Source organism: Natrix helvetica, assembly GCF_964273705.1.
Source record: "Natrix helvetica genome assembly, chromosome: Z".
NCBI lineage: Eukaryota > Metazoa > Chordata > Lepidosauria > Squamata > Natricidae > Natrix > Natrix helvetica.
In genome coordinates, this window is record NC_138554.1 from 100,740,127 (window position 1) to 100,755,265 (window position 15,139).

The window sequence follows — 15,139 nt, forward strand, 5'->3', positions numbered from 1 at the left end:
ACTGTAATCATCAGACTGAGTGCATAAATTAAAAAATTATTACTTCAAAACATTAAAGTATTATTTGCATCAAATATTAAATTAAAATTGAGAAAATTACTTATTTTCTTCTATTTCTATTTTGTTTTTTCTGTATCTTAGCTGCCCTAGGATGAAGTGGGCAGCCTCATAAATTCTTTATGTAAATAAGTTAAATGTCAATCAAAAATATTGAATGAGATATTCAATTTTTCCTTCCTGGAAATATATTTAGGAGGAACATGAACAAAAATACAAATTTTCAGCTTTATCCATATCTGACATCTGTCTTAATTTCATATGCATTACACCATATATTACTTAAAATGAATTCCAGGACCAGAAAATGACTTATTTCAAAGATGCTAATATAACTGAATACTTACATATTCTTCTTGTTCCTTATATATTTCTTGAAATATATTATCCTGTAGCACACTGATTTCTTCTTTTATTTCCATCATTTCAGACTTGCTGTAATTATCAGTCTACAGAAATTTAAAAATTATACTTCAAAAAAATAGTCTTATTTTCACCAGGTAATATACCCATCATAAATTTAGTATACTACTTATTTTCTTTCTCTTCATCTTCCCATTCCCTCTTCTTGTATCTAAAATTACATTAATTTCCAGTCACCATATCAAATATGCCTTCTCCTTTTTCGCCTGATCAAGTTAGTACCAATTTCTTTCAGGTTTTCTTTCTTATTTACATATTAAAGGTACTCTTGAGACAAAAAGTGATTGTCAGAAACAACATAGATTCAATTTCATGGCCAAATAACAATTAATATGGTATCTCTCTCATAAACCTCCTATTGAAAAGGATTAAAAAACATTTTTATTCATCTAAACAAAGCAGTTCTATTATATGCTGCACTAGTCAGACTTGACCTAGAGGTATTTTGTCCAGTTTGGTTCACCACAATTTAAGGAAGACAGCATGGAACTGGAAAGAGTGCAGAGACTTAGAACAGAGATTCCCCAAATTTTCTTGGTTTACTGTTTCCTTAAAAACTTAATTTTTGGGTCTCTAAGGACACTAATAATCACAGTGCCATTAGGCCACAATATATATTTAGAAGTCCCCTTTATTAAATAGTTAGGTCCAAATTTAAAATATCCTGCAGCACCCAAGGCACAAGCTTGGGAAGATTTGGAGGTCTAGAAGTTTACAGATTTATTCTCCTCGGCTCCAGAGAACCCACTAGAGAAGATCCAAACTCAAATCAGGAAAAAATTCCTAACTATAACATTAGCAATAGCACTTAAGAGTTAGATACTGATGTACAGTGCTTTCAACACTTTCTGAGTGGTTTACAAATAACAGCTATTAAGAAGTGGCAAAACCTTATCTTGGGATTATAGATGCTCCATCACCAGGTTTTTCAACAAAGGTTCGGCAGTCATTTATCTAGATGGAATGGGCGTTGGTTCCTACCTGATACGCCCTTTCTCGGGATGATGGAGACATCATCCTGGCATGGGTATGACTCCATCAGGATCCAATATGACTGGGTCTACAAGTATTAAAGACATGCCCACGAGGCTACTCCCCAGAAATAGATGGAGTGACTTGCAGACCGCTGTGTAAGCAATCTGAAACGATATATAATATCTCTCCCAAAGGAACACAGTAGAAAGGAAATGTACACAGTAGGAAGGAAAGGTAGTAAATCCAAAGAACAGGGTGGGACTGGATGATATCTTCACCATCCTGACAAAGGGCGTATCAGGTAGGAACCAACGGCCATTCTCCAAGTAGGTGAAGACATCATCCATGATGGGACATACCAAAGCCCAATAGTCCCATGGGGGGGGGGGGGAATAAATAGATAAGAGATTTAAGTGGCCACCACACGCTGCAGAATGCGCCATCCGAATGAAGCATCAGCTGAGGCGTATCTATCCAGCTTGTAGTGACGGATCAATGGAGAAATCGAGGTCCATGTAGCCGCACGGCAGATGTCCTCTAACGAAGCTTGAGTCGACCAGGCCGCAGATGTGGCCACGCTGCGTGTGGAGTGCGCCGTGATATGAGGTGGAACAGGCAGAGAGAGAGAGTGGAATACTCTCTAGAAATAGCTGCCCTTAGCCAACGACCAATGTCCAAAGAGGAGGCCTTGGAGCCTTTCTTACCTCCAGGCTGGAACTTGATAAAAAGAGCTTCGGATCGCCTGAAAGAAGCAGTTCGCTTAATATAAATGTGTAAAGCACAACGCACATCAAGGTAATGCCACTTACGTTCCAGCTCGTGTGATGGTCCACACCAGCTCCTGGGTTCTATGGAATACAGAATTTACCTTAGGCACAAAGGTCGGGTCAACCCGAAGGACTTCCCTGTCCAGATGAAAGATGCATAAATCCTGTCTGGTGGAGAAGGCTGCCAACTCTGAAACTCGTCTCGCCGAGGTAATGGCTACAAGAAAAACCACTTTTAATGTTAAAACATGCAAGGACACAGAATGCAAAGGTTCAAATGGTGACCGAGTCAATGATTCCAGGACTTTGGAGACATCTCAGGTAGGGAATCTGTGTATTGTCGGTCGCTTGATGTTTGTGGCCCCTCTCGGGAAACACCGGATCAGAGGATCATGAGAGAGAGACTGAGCCGCAGTCAGAGAGGACTGAGGACAGGGCCGCCACCTGGTGGCAAAGAGTATTCGGTGAAAACCCTAGGTCCAGCCCCCATTGCAGGAATTGGAGAATATGTGGGACAGACGCCTCAGGGGAACAAGGCCTTTTGATTGGCACCAGACAGAGAATTGAGTGTAAGTGGCATCATAAATGCGGTTAGTGGAAGGGCGCCTGGAGGCTTGAATTGTTTGGATGACCTCCGCTGAGAGGTTCGCAGACCTTAGAGCTTCCCGCTCAACCTCCAAGTGGTGAGGCGCAACCATGGAAGATCTGGATGTTGGCACACCCCTTGCAGGAGCAGGGAGGGGAATTGGGGCAGTTGCCACAGAGGGGCTACTGAGAGATTCATGAGGTCGGCAAACCAAGGTCTGCGGGGCCACCGAGGAGCGATTAAGGTTAGTTCTGCCTTTTCCACCAGCAGCTTTCGAACCACCCTCTGAATGAGTGGGGAAGGTGGAAAGGCATACAGAAGGCCCGGGAGCCACTCGTTCCTCAGAGGATCCACTCCCTCTGCCCCCGGAATTGCAAAGCGGGTGAAGTACCTTGGTAACTGAGTGTTGTTTTGGGAGGCAAAGAGGTCTAGGACTGGCAATCCGAACCTGACCGTCAGCTGTTGGAAGACACACCGGTGTAAGCTCCACTCTGCTGGACCTGTGTTCGGCCCGGAGTGACAACGGGTGGGTTTCCGCCCAAGATATTAGATGGAAGGAGAGTGTCATCAGATGTCGGGATTTTATCCCACCGTCGGTTTATGTGTGCCTTGGTGGTAGTATTGTCCGTAAGGATGAGCACGTGCGCATTGGCCACGAGAGATTCGAATCGGAGCAGGGCAAGAAATACAGCTTTCAGCTCCAACCAGTTGATACTGTTCCTCTGCTCAGAGCGTGACCAAAGCCCTTGGGCCATATGTGACAGGATGTGAGCTCCTCATCCTTGCAGACTTGCATCTGTTGTTAGCGTAATCATGGGGGTTCGCAAAATAGAGAGCCCAGTGTCACTGCAGGAGAGAGCCACCAGCGTAAGGATCTTCTTATCTCTGAGGTCAGGCAAATTCTGTGAGTAGAGCAACTGCCTTTTGGTACGGGAGTAGTTTGCCTTTTGGTACGGGAGTAGCAGCCATTGAAGCTGGCAACTGTGGAATCTGGCCCACGGCACGATGTGGAAATCGGACACCATCTTGCCCAGAAGTTAAGATAGTTGAATGAGTGGAACCGCTTGCTGGTCGCGAATGCTCACCTTTCTCTCTGGGGATAAAAATACCTGTTCCAGAGAGGTGTCTATTACCGCCCCAAGATGTGTGAGATGGGTCGTGGACTGCAAATGACTCTTCTTTGAATTGACCAGAAAGTCGTGCTCTCCTAGGGTCTGGAGGGTGAGTTGGACGTCCCAGAGAGCCTGATGTGATGACCTGGATAGTAACAAAATATCATCAAAATAACAGAAAATTCTAACCAGCAGTGATCTGAGATGGGTTGCCAGAGCAGCTAAAATCTTAGTAAAAACCCTCGGGGCCAATGATAAGCCAAATGGAAATGCTCGGTATTGAAAGTGATTCCCATTATAAGAAAACCGGAGGAATTTTCTGTGATCTGGAAGAATGGGAATATGGAGGTATGCCTCTGTAAGATCAAGAGGAGAGAAGGTCATTGGGCCGAATGCTCTCCAGAATGAACAACAGAGAATACATTTTAAACCTCCTATAAACTATAAATTTGTTTAGAAATGTGAGGTCGAGAATTGCTCTCCAACCCCCCGAAGACTTAGGCACTATAAAGAGACGGGAATAAAATCCCTGCCCTAGTTCCTCAAAGGGGACCTCCTCGATGGCCTGAATTTGGAGGAGATGACTGATAGCTAGTTCAACCAGATGTCTTTTCGAAATGTCCCTGGAGACAGGACAAGGTACAAAAGATCCAGGAGTCGCTGGTGATGTCATCCCAGCGATCAGCGAAGGAGGACAGGCAGCCACCAATGGGGAGATCGTCCAGAAATTCACTTCTGCTTTCAAAAGGTACGGTTTGACCCGCCCTTGAAGGGTTTTCTATAGGAGAATCTCTGGGAGTTCCGGTTGGACCTGTTCTGGAACTGCTGGCCTTGTCTCGGGGGAGCCTGGAGCTAAGGACAGGGGTAGGCAAATCCCCCGTCCGTCCTACGAAAGGACGACCTGCGGAAGATTTAGGGTCAGACTTGCGGTTTGCAGCAGGAAGCACCTTGTGTTTGTCTTTAGACTCTACCAAGAGCGGCTCCAGAGGAGGACTGAATAGCAGACCAGGTGAGAAGGGTGCGGACGCCAAATGGCACTTTGCTCTGGCCTCCGCCTGCCACTGCTTCAGCCAAAGACGCCTCGTGGTGATGGTAGAAGCCATGGACCTGGAAGAGAAACGCGCCGCATCCAGAGAAGCATCTGCCGCGTACTCCATTGCAGCCTTGAGTTTATTAATGTCCTGGTGAGCGCAGGAATCTCCAGGAGGGAATCTTGTCCTGCATCTCCTTTAGCCATCGAAGGGCAGCCCTATTGAAAAAGGAAGCAGAAGAGGCGGCCATGACCACCCATGCGGTGGACTGATGACCTTTCACCAGGGACTGCTCAAAGTGTTTGCCCTTAGGACGGAGAGCGTCCTCTGGAGCATTGGTGGCCGCTGTAGGCGAAGACAAGGATACCACTGGAAGATCAATGGAAGGAACCTCCAAAAGTTTAGAGAGCTCAGAGCTGACATTATACAACTGTTTGTCCAGAGTAGAAGGGAGGGGCCCTGACCCCGGAGATCCCCACTGGTTTTGAATCACCTCTAGAAACAGTTTCGGGGAGGGAACAGTGTCCTTTTCGACGGGAGGACGGGAGAAAAGGGGGTCTGTGTTATCTGATTTGTCTGCCTCCATGGAGGTGGGAGGTTTCGAAGCCGAGATACCAGAGACCTACTTGGCTTTAAATAAGATGGACCGAAATATGGCAGGCTTGAACAGGCCCAATAAGGCAGAGGGAGCAGGGGTCAAGTCCTTATCCTCTGACAGGTCGGAATCACAAATGGCCTGTTCTTCCGAGTCCACAGCAGAAGGCTGAGAGACGCCTGCAGTAGAAGCCCCTTGGGCCTGAGAAGAGCACCCCTCTTAGATTTTTTAGAAGAGGAACCATGAGGAGTAGCTGATGCAGGGGCCCGATATTGAAGGCCTGCAGCAATGCCCCGCTACTATGAATGTCAGTCATATCATCGGGGTTGAAGGTGACAGCCCTAGACGCAGGGGAACCCACATATGTCTGGTGTGAGGCTGCCATCCCCCACAGAATCAGATTCCCCCTGAAAACCAATTCCATCCTCTAGGTTTAAAGGAGAAGCCGGGGGGGGGGGAGCATCCCCATCGGTGTCAGTGGAAAGGTCCTCCATAGGATTTAAATTAGAAGGAATAGTAGCTCTAGGAGTGGGATTAGGAGCACAATGATTGGTCTTGGAAGTGGCCTTCTGAGGAGCAGGATCACAGGCCTTCTCAGTAGTTGCACTGGGATTAGTGGTCTCTCGGACCTCCTGAGGAGTGGCAGGCTTGGGAGCAGAATGCTTGGAATAGGGTCTCTTTTTGCTCCTTTGTTCAGCTGGGGCTGGAGGAGGAGGGGCAACTGGACTGGGGGAATCCTCCCCCTGGGGAACCGAGACCTCATTGGTCGCCATTACTCACTGTTACTTGAATCGTCGAGGAAGGCTTCCCGCCCAAACAAAATGTCCGCCACTGATTTCACGCCCAAATTAACTGCCGTCTGGGTAGACAGGGCCCTAAGGCCGCGAACCAACAAAGCAGCCTATTGCCCAGCAATTAGCAGCCCGCTGAACATTCCAAGGCCAGGCGCTGAATTGGAGCCGAAGGAGCAACGCAGCAGGGCAGCAAGAAAAAGTGCAGTGTGCGAGACATTTTCCGAGTGTAGGGAGGCCTCCCCAGAAGCATGGCTGCTGCGATTGACCCTCTGGCGGCGCAGCTGCAGCAAATGGGACTTCAAAGGCTGGTGCCCTTCTGACAGCACGGCGCAGCGATCAGCGATCAAAGAGCCTGAGGACGAACCTCGTAGGCTGGCTGAGAAGGCTATTAGCTGCTGAGGCAGCGAAGCCTGAGAGAAGCGAAGCCTCATAAAGGCTGTTAAGCTTTAATTCAGTGAAGAAGGAGCCCAATTGTAAGCAATTTGAGGGGGAAGCCAATTGTTGAATTTGAGAAGGTTTTTTAGTGAAATAGGAAAATTAGCAAGGAGAGATAGGGAGTCGATAGGATCGACTGATCTATTTCTGGGGAGTAGCCTCGTGGGCGTGTCTTTAATACTTGTAAACCCAGTCATATTGGATCCTGACGGAGTCATAACCATGCCTGGATGATGTCTCCACCTACTTGGAGAATGATTTCTTACCCTCAGAAAGAATTGAACTAGATGGCCTCCATAATACCTTCCATTCATGTGACTACCAGCCACTATCCAATGAAAGAGCTTTAGTCAGCTACAAAAATCAACAAAGCTGCATCATCATGATCACAAGACACAATGCTATCACTCTATACTGCACTAGTGAGGCCACACTTGGAATACTGCATCAAAAAAGATGCTGATATTCTACACAGTGTGTACAGAAGAGCAACAAAGATGATAAGGGGCCTGGAAATTGAACTTTAGGATGAATGGTTAAGAGAAGTAGATACATCTAGCCTAACAAAGAGAATTATTAGGGATGACATGATTGTTATCTTCCAGTACTTGAGGGGCAATCAAGAGAAGAGTTGACTATTCTCCAAACACCTGAGAGCAGGACAATGGGTGGAAGCTTGTTAAAGAGAAATCCAACCCAGAGAAAGTTCATGACAACAATTAATCAACGGAACAGCTTGCCTCCCCAAATTGTGGGTGCTCTATCACTGGAGGTTTTCAAGAAAAGATGACATCTATTTGTTCCAGATAGTACAAGGTCTCCTGCTCTGGGTAGGGTGTTGGAGACGACTTCCAAGGTCACTTCCAGTCCTATGATTCTATGTTTATGACACACAAAATGCTTATGTTTCCATAACTAAAATTAGGCTTTTTCCTTTAAAGTGATCTCTCTAGAGGTCAGAATGATGTAAATATTAGATAATTCTAAGCTTGTAGTCTCTATATCTGTGGAATTTACTTATTTACAATCTGGAACTTTTTCAATTAGTTCTGTGCTAGCTTTTATACCCCCAGCAGCATCAGCCAATGTGGCGGTAGGTGATGGCAGCTGTTGTTAAATACAATTTGCAAAATACATAAAGCCACAAAGATACCATATACAAATAAGGATCTGAAAGCCAAAATACTGGGAATGCTTATATTAACTGAAGATATGGCCACCTTAAATTTTCAAGACAAGAGGTATTATTAATGTGTGGTGGTGGTGGTGGGGACCATTGTCACTTGACACTGATTTATTTCTCAGATGTGTCTCCTTAGTCATTATAAAAAATTGGATGCTGAATGAAACAGACATTTGGATTAATCCTAGAAGGTGATACTTCCCTCTAACTAAATTTCTCCCTGGATACTTATATAGTACTTTTTTTCTTATTCAGCTTCTCTCTTCATATTTCTTAATGCGTGTATGCTCCTTTTAACTCTTATCCCAATTTGACATTAACTGTACAATCAACATTTCACAGCTTTCCAATCCCATACTGTTTAATGTATCCATTCAGGAGTTATGATAATCTGCTGCAAGACAAATGGAATATCTGTTGTTTTCAACTGAATAATCAATAATACATGAAGAAATTGTGTACTTTCTCAAATTGCAATAATCAAGAATGAGGAGCATTAGCAATGTGAAACACTATGTGCAAATTAAATTGTTCAAAAATCTGCCATTTTTGTTTCTTTCCAACTTTGTTCTAATATAAATCACTTTAGGCTTTCATTTAGGCTGGATTTGTTTGAATAAACTATGTCCATAACAACATTTCTCCAAAGCTAGAAAGCAACATTTTCTATGTCATCATCCACCATTTCTTATTAAAAATAAGAAATAATAATAATCTTAAAACATCAAAATAGCATTTCCATACTTCTTCCAAGTTGTCTTTTTCTCCTAATTTCAACCTCAGCTTAGCCTTCATGCTTTTCACTCTCTTCTTTATCAGTAACAAATCATCAGTATTAGGAGTTATATCTAGCCACTCCACAATCTGGTTTTTGAACTGAAAAAGAAAACACAATATTAATGAGAAGTAAAAGCTCCTATACTTTGAGGAATATTACTCCTTATACACAAATTGCATTACAATGTAAGTGTTAACATTTTCAGATCACATTTTAAGTCAAACAAAAAGGCTATTAGACTTATATGACTCATTAAATGTTTTTTCCCTACTGAAATTGAAAAAGATGAATAAGTATCTTTTTAAAAGCTGTTAATAACTTTCCATATTGTAGGATATGACAAAGCAGCAGCTAGATAACTGACCTCACAACTTTCAAGATATTTTTGATTCAATGTATTTATGAGATCTTGTTCTTGAAGGATCTTCCACATAACCGAACTATACATATTTAAGATGATTCTTTTGTCTTTCTCATCTAACTCCTGAAAGAAATTAGAGCAACAATATCTGTAATAACAAAATTGCAAAATGACCATTGTCTTACCTGAAGGGTCGTTTTCAGGGCGCTGCGAAGGAGAGTCCAAGCAAGGGTTAAATACAGCCAATCTGCCCAGAACTGAATTGAAACTTTAAACCACGCCTCTGGTGCTGATTATCTTCAGATTTTTTCAATGAAGACGTGGAACTGTTGCGCGCTGAAAAGTCCAACAATGTAAACAAATCGATAAGAAAACCAAACTAATTGGAACCGTAATGTCTGAACTGTCACCAGCAGAGCCAGACCCCAGGGTGGGATGGACTCTCCTTCGCAGCGCCCTGAAAACGACCCTTCAGGTAAGACAATGGTCATTTTCCAGGGAGCTGCTCTGGAGAGTCCAAGCAAGGGACATGCCCAAGCTAATTGTCACTAGGGCGGGAAGCAGCAGCATTCAGAGTCTCTCCGCTGGTGTGAATGCCTTGAAGAACACGCCTCCCAAATGCCCCTTCCGCTGATGCAAAGGTGTCCAACTTATAATTTCGGATGAATGGAGACAACGAAGTCCAGGTATCCACCTTGCAAATTTCCTCAATCGGTGCCTGGGTCGTCCAGGCCGCCTTGGTGGCGGCGCTCCTAGTCGAATGTGCTGTAATGTGGTGAGGCACAGGTTTGGACTGCAGGACATGAGCAAGATCGATGCAGGCCCTCAGCCACCCACCGATCGTAGAGGAAGACACTTTCCTGCCCTGGGAAGCCGGCTGGAATGATATGAAGAGAGATTCAGATCGTCGAAACCCCGCCGTACACTTGATGTACCTGCGAAGCATCCTGCGCACATCTAGCAAGTGCCAACGTTTCTCCCTCGGATGTCTAGGATGCGGACAAAAGTCCGGGAGAACTACCTCCTGGGCTCGGTGGAACCAGGAGTTGATTTTGGGGATGAACGACGGGTCCAGCCTGAGAATTACCCTGTCTTGTCGAATCAAGCATAAGTACTCTCTGACGGACAGGGCAGCCAACTCCGAAATACGTCGAGCTGAGGTGATGGCAACCAAAAAGGCTGTCTTAAATGTCAGATGTTTGAGACTGGCAGTTCTGAATGGTTCAAACGGGGGGCCGATAAGGGCACGTAGCATTACGTTGAGGTCCCAGGATGGGTATCTGTGAACCACTGGGGGTCTCAGGTTAGTTGCGCCCCTGAGAAAACTGCAAATGGTAGGATGCCGGCCGAGTGAGGAATGTCCATCGGGAGCCAGAATGGTTGAAATAGCCGCCACTTGATGCCGTAGAGTGTTAGGCGCCAGGCCCTTGTCCAAACCATCTTGCAGGAAGTCCAGGATGACAGGGACCAAGGCTGAGGAGGCTGAAGATCCACGAGCAGGTAGCGTCATAGATCCGGGTCGTGGACGGACGCCTGGATGCTTGGATGGTGCAGATCACTTTGGCCAATAAACTGCCTCTGCTCAGGAGATCCCTCTCAAGTGCCAGACGGCTAGTTGAAGCCACTGGGGCTCCGGATGTTGAAGAGCCTCCTGGCTGAGAGAGATTTCCTGCGGAGGGATCCGCCACGGTGGTTCGACGGAGAGGCTCACCAGGTCTGCAAACCAGGTTCTCCTGGGCCAGAACGGTGCCACCAGCAGTATCTCCGCCGCCTCCGACAGGATCTTCCGGATGACTCTGGGAAGTAGAGGCAACGGAAGGAAGGCGTACAGTAGTCCTTGCGGCCAAGGACAGTGCAAGGCGTTGACTCCTTCGGCACGCGGGTCGTGGAACCTCGTAAAAAACCTCGGGAGGTGCATGTTGGATGCGGTGGCGAACAGGTTTACCTGCGGATGGGCGAACCTCTGGGACAATTGCTGGAACAGGTGTGGATGCAGGCGCCACTCTGAGTGGTCTACCGTGGCCCTGCTCAGCCAGTCTGCCTGGGTGTTGGTCGTGCCCGAGATGTGTTCCGCCTGTACGGACAGGAGGTGCTTCTCCGCCCATCGTCCTAGGAGTTTGGCCTCTGACATCAATGATCTGGAGCGAGTGCCCCCTTGGCAGTTGATGTGTGCCTTTGTTGCAACATTGTCCTTCAGTATCCTCACGTGGCGCCCTTGTATGCTGGACTGGAACTGGTGGAGGGCCAACCTGACTGCCCTCAGCTCCAGCCAGTTGATGCTGTGAGCAGCCTCGGAAGGAGACCACCTGCCTGCGCCAGTTGACTGTGACAATGAGCTCTCCAGCCGTAAAGTCTGGCGTCCATCGTGATGGTGAGACAGACGGGTTCTTTGAAGGGGGACCCCTTTGTCAGGGCAGGAGACAACCACCACCTGAGGGAACGCCGTACCTCTGAGGAGACCGGGATTAGCCTCGTCGAGCTGCTTTCATTGGCCCTTTGGTAAGGGAGCAGGAGCCACTGGAGCGGACGGGAGTGGAGTCTTGTCCAAGGCACGATGGACAGGCACGAGATCATTTTGCCTAGAAGCTGAGACAGGTGAACCACCTTGGCCGGGGCGACCGATGCACTTGTGCGACCCTCTCCCTGAGGCTGGTCACCCTCTCCGGAGATAGGAAGACCCGGCAGGAGACGGTATCGATGACGGCCCCTAGATGTTGTAGTCTGGTTGTCAGAAGAAGATGACTTTTCTCCAGGTTATTCTCCCGTGGTCCTGAAGCACCTGGATGGTGTACTCCAGGTCTCTGGTCGCCTGTTGGTGGGATGACGACTGGATGAGGACATCGTCCAGGTAGTAGTGCAGTCTTATTGGATGGGATCTGAGGAATGCCGCCACCGCCACGAGGATCTTCGTAAATGTCCTGGGGGCCGATGATAGGCCGAACGGCAAGGCTCGATACTGGTAATGGCAGCCTAGTAAGTGAATCTGAGGTATCGGGGTTGGCTTTGCGGATGGGTACGTGGAGGTAGGCCTCTTTGAGGTCTATGGATGTCAATATATCTCCCGGTCTGATGCAACCCAGGATGGACTGGAGGGATTGCATTTTGAACCTCTGATAGGTTACATGATAGTTTAATTTTTTAGGTCCAATATTCCCCTCCACCCCCCGGAATTTTTGGGAACCAGGAACAGGATTGAGTAAAATCCTGTCCCCTCCTGACCCACCGGAACAGCCTCTATGGCCCTGATATCTCTGAGATGCCTGATCTCCTGTTCCATGAGGGACCGTTTGACTGGGCAGGAAGGCACGGAGCACCTGATGAAGTGGCGGGGTGGAGGGAGAAGAACTCCAAGGTGAGGCCCATGTGGATCGTTTGTAGGACCCACTGGTCCGACGTGATCTGCTCCCACTTGGCGTGAAATAACTGGAGACGCCCTCCTATGGGAGCTGATCGTTGATGGTCATTTGTATCACCTGAAGGGGCGTGAACCAGAGCCCCCTCCGAAAGGGGCATTTGGAGTAGTGTTGCTGGCGACCTCTGTCGCGAAAGGACTGACAGTCCTGGGACCGATTGGTTTGCTGAGGATACACCCAATGAAATGGGGCGGAGCTAGTGGAAGGCTCAGTGTTCCGAAAGGGTTGCCTCCTGTAGGAGTTGGAACCCTTCCGATCGGACTTCTTAGTGACCGATGGCATCACCTTCTTCTTGTCCTTGTTTTCTACTAGGACAGGATCCAGGACCTCCCCAAAGAGTTTGTCCCCTTTAAAGGGGGCTGTGACAAGCTTCCACTTGGAACGCATATCCACGTTCCAGTGTCTCAGCCACAAGAGGCGTCTGTTGGTGACATTAGATGCTAGAATAGAATAGAATAGAATAGAATATTTATTTCTAAGCCGCACCCTCTCCCGAAGGACTCGGGGCGGCGTACAATAAAACAAATAAAATACAAAGTACAATACAATACAAATCTGGACAGGACATACATGTAACAAGGACGTATATAAAACGTATACAACGTATACAAGGAGGAGGTAGGCTGATAGCTAAAAAACAATTAAACAATTAACAATTAAAACAATTAAAAAGTCACAATATTTAAAAACCCCAATAAATAAATTCTATTGAATTACATTAATAAAAAACCCGTCAGGAGCAATATAGTTGGATCATGGTTGAGCCAGGCCAGCTACTTGGAATAGGTGGGTCTTGAGCTTAACTCTGAAGGAACGGAGGCTCGGGAGGCAAACTTGGCAGCGCTCAGGGTGGCATCGGCGGTGTACTCCGTGGCTGCCATGATCTTGTTGATATCCTGCCTCAACTTGGTGTCCTTGGCCGGAATTTTTCTCAGCAACTGCCTCAACCAGAGCAGGGCTGCCCTGGAGAGGAAGGATGCTGAGGCGGATGACTTAATCGCCCATGCTGCCGCCTGGTGAGTTTTGTGGCAAGCAGTCTTGGTCCTTTTGTCCTCAGCCTTGAACCCCTCTAATAATTCAGGGGGAAGAACAGACGTAGAAGTGAGTGCCGCCCCGGGAGGATCAATTGGAGGTAGCTTAAGCAAATCCTCCAGGCTGGCACCTACTGTATAAAGCTTCTTATCATTGTTGCTGGGGATAGCCATAATAGCAGGCTGCGCCCATTGCTTTTGAACCATGTTGAGGAATAGTTTGGGAACTGGGACTATCTCCTGGGCCAACACAGGTTCTTCAAAAAGGTCCCCAGATAGATCATCTGGGTCTTGGGCTGTCGGAGCCGAGGGGGTAGATCCCATGCGGGTCGCCACCTTAGCTTTATCCAGGATGGTTTTGAAGTTGGTCAATTTAAATAGGCCCGAAAAGTAGGCTTTTCAGAAGAACCACCTTCATCCCCCGAGAACTCAGGTTCTTGCCTAGGTAATAAGTCTTCCTCCTCTTCCCAGGTCGAATCCTCCGAGGCTAGGGAGGAATGGGGGGACTGAGGAGGCTGGGAGAAGGATGCAATACTGGGAGCTGCCTGGGGCTCCAGATGGCAGGTCTTGCGAGTGCGTTTGCCTCTTTGTTGCATGCCCGCTTCAATGCCCTGGGAAATGGCCCTGTTGATTACCTCTTGCATTTCCGCTGAAAGGTTGGGCCCTTGGTCCTCGACTGGGCAAAGCCTGGGTCCGGGCCTGGGGGGGTGAAAGTTGCGGTGCCAAGGGCCCCACAGGGGCTGGCCCCTCCTCCAGGTCCGAAGGACAGGCGAAGAGGTTGGCCTGATCCGCCATCGAGGGGCCTGGTGAAGCTGCCATGGCCAAAGAAGCCGTGGGCAAGAATTCTTGGCCTTCCCCCTCGCTATCGGAGATAGGTTGATCCTGGGCAAGGGCAACCTCCCTGGAGGATTCCTGAGAGTCCACCAACTGGGAGGCTTGGGCCTGTTGCTGGGCCTTGGAAAATTGTTTTTCTAGGGCCTTCTGGCGGCGTATGGCGTCCTTATCCTGCCCCGATCCCTGCTTAGGCCCGGGTTTGGAATAAGGTTTAGTGCCTCTGATGGCATGCAGGAAGGTAAGGGTTGCGATCCAAGCAGGAAGGAAGGTAAGGGTTGCGATCCAAGCAACCACAAGCACTTGCCCCTTCAGTCTGAAAGGCTGGGGGCCCAGATCGCCAGTCTGACAGGTCAATGAGGTCTCCACGCGGCTCCTGCAGTGAGTCAGGCTTTGGCAGCTGCGGCATGCGGTTAAATTGAAATCGGCGCCTCCAAATGGAGGTCGGAACTCCCTGCCGCCTCTCCAGATGCTTTAAAGTTGCCGCTAATGCTTAGGAGAGCCCTGAGGGGCCGCGCCAAACGCCGGCTTGTAAAAAGCACGGACGACGACAACGGAGCTCTCAGCGGGGATTTCCTCCCGCAGCAGGGTTGCTGCGGTGGCGTTGGCGTCAGCAGTCTGACCCTCATGCTTCCCCAACAGCTGTCTGTGACCCTGTGGGGCCCGTGCAAGATCGGGAAACCGGGAGGACCAAGGGCGAGAGAGAAGCCAAATTGGGATTTAAAATTTATCTCACCAAGCCTGCTCCAAATAAATAACACGATCTT

The 15,139-nt window shown here is 47.8% G+C and overlaps 1 protein-coding gene across 2 annotated transcripts in view; it reads right to left on the bottom strand.

The window, feature by feature from the left end:
• STK31 (serine/threonine kinase 31) overlaps positions 1-15,139 on the bottom strand; it is a 71,716-nt gene that overhangs the window by 20,628 nt on the left and 35,949 nt on the right. For both annotated transcript variants that reach the window (XM_081970877.1, XM_081970878.1), the window contains exons 14-16: positions 9,101-9,220; positions 8,703-8,834; positions 405-506 (exon numbers count right to left, since the gene is read on the bottom strand). In XM_081970877.1, the coding sequence (XP_081827003.1) occupies positions 405-506; positions 8,703-8,834; positions 9,101-9,220 (354 nt within the window). The remainder of the gene's footprint in view (positions 1-404; positions 507-8,702; positions 8,835-9,100; positions 9,221-15,139) is intronic.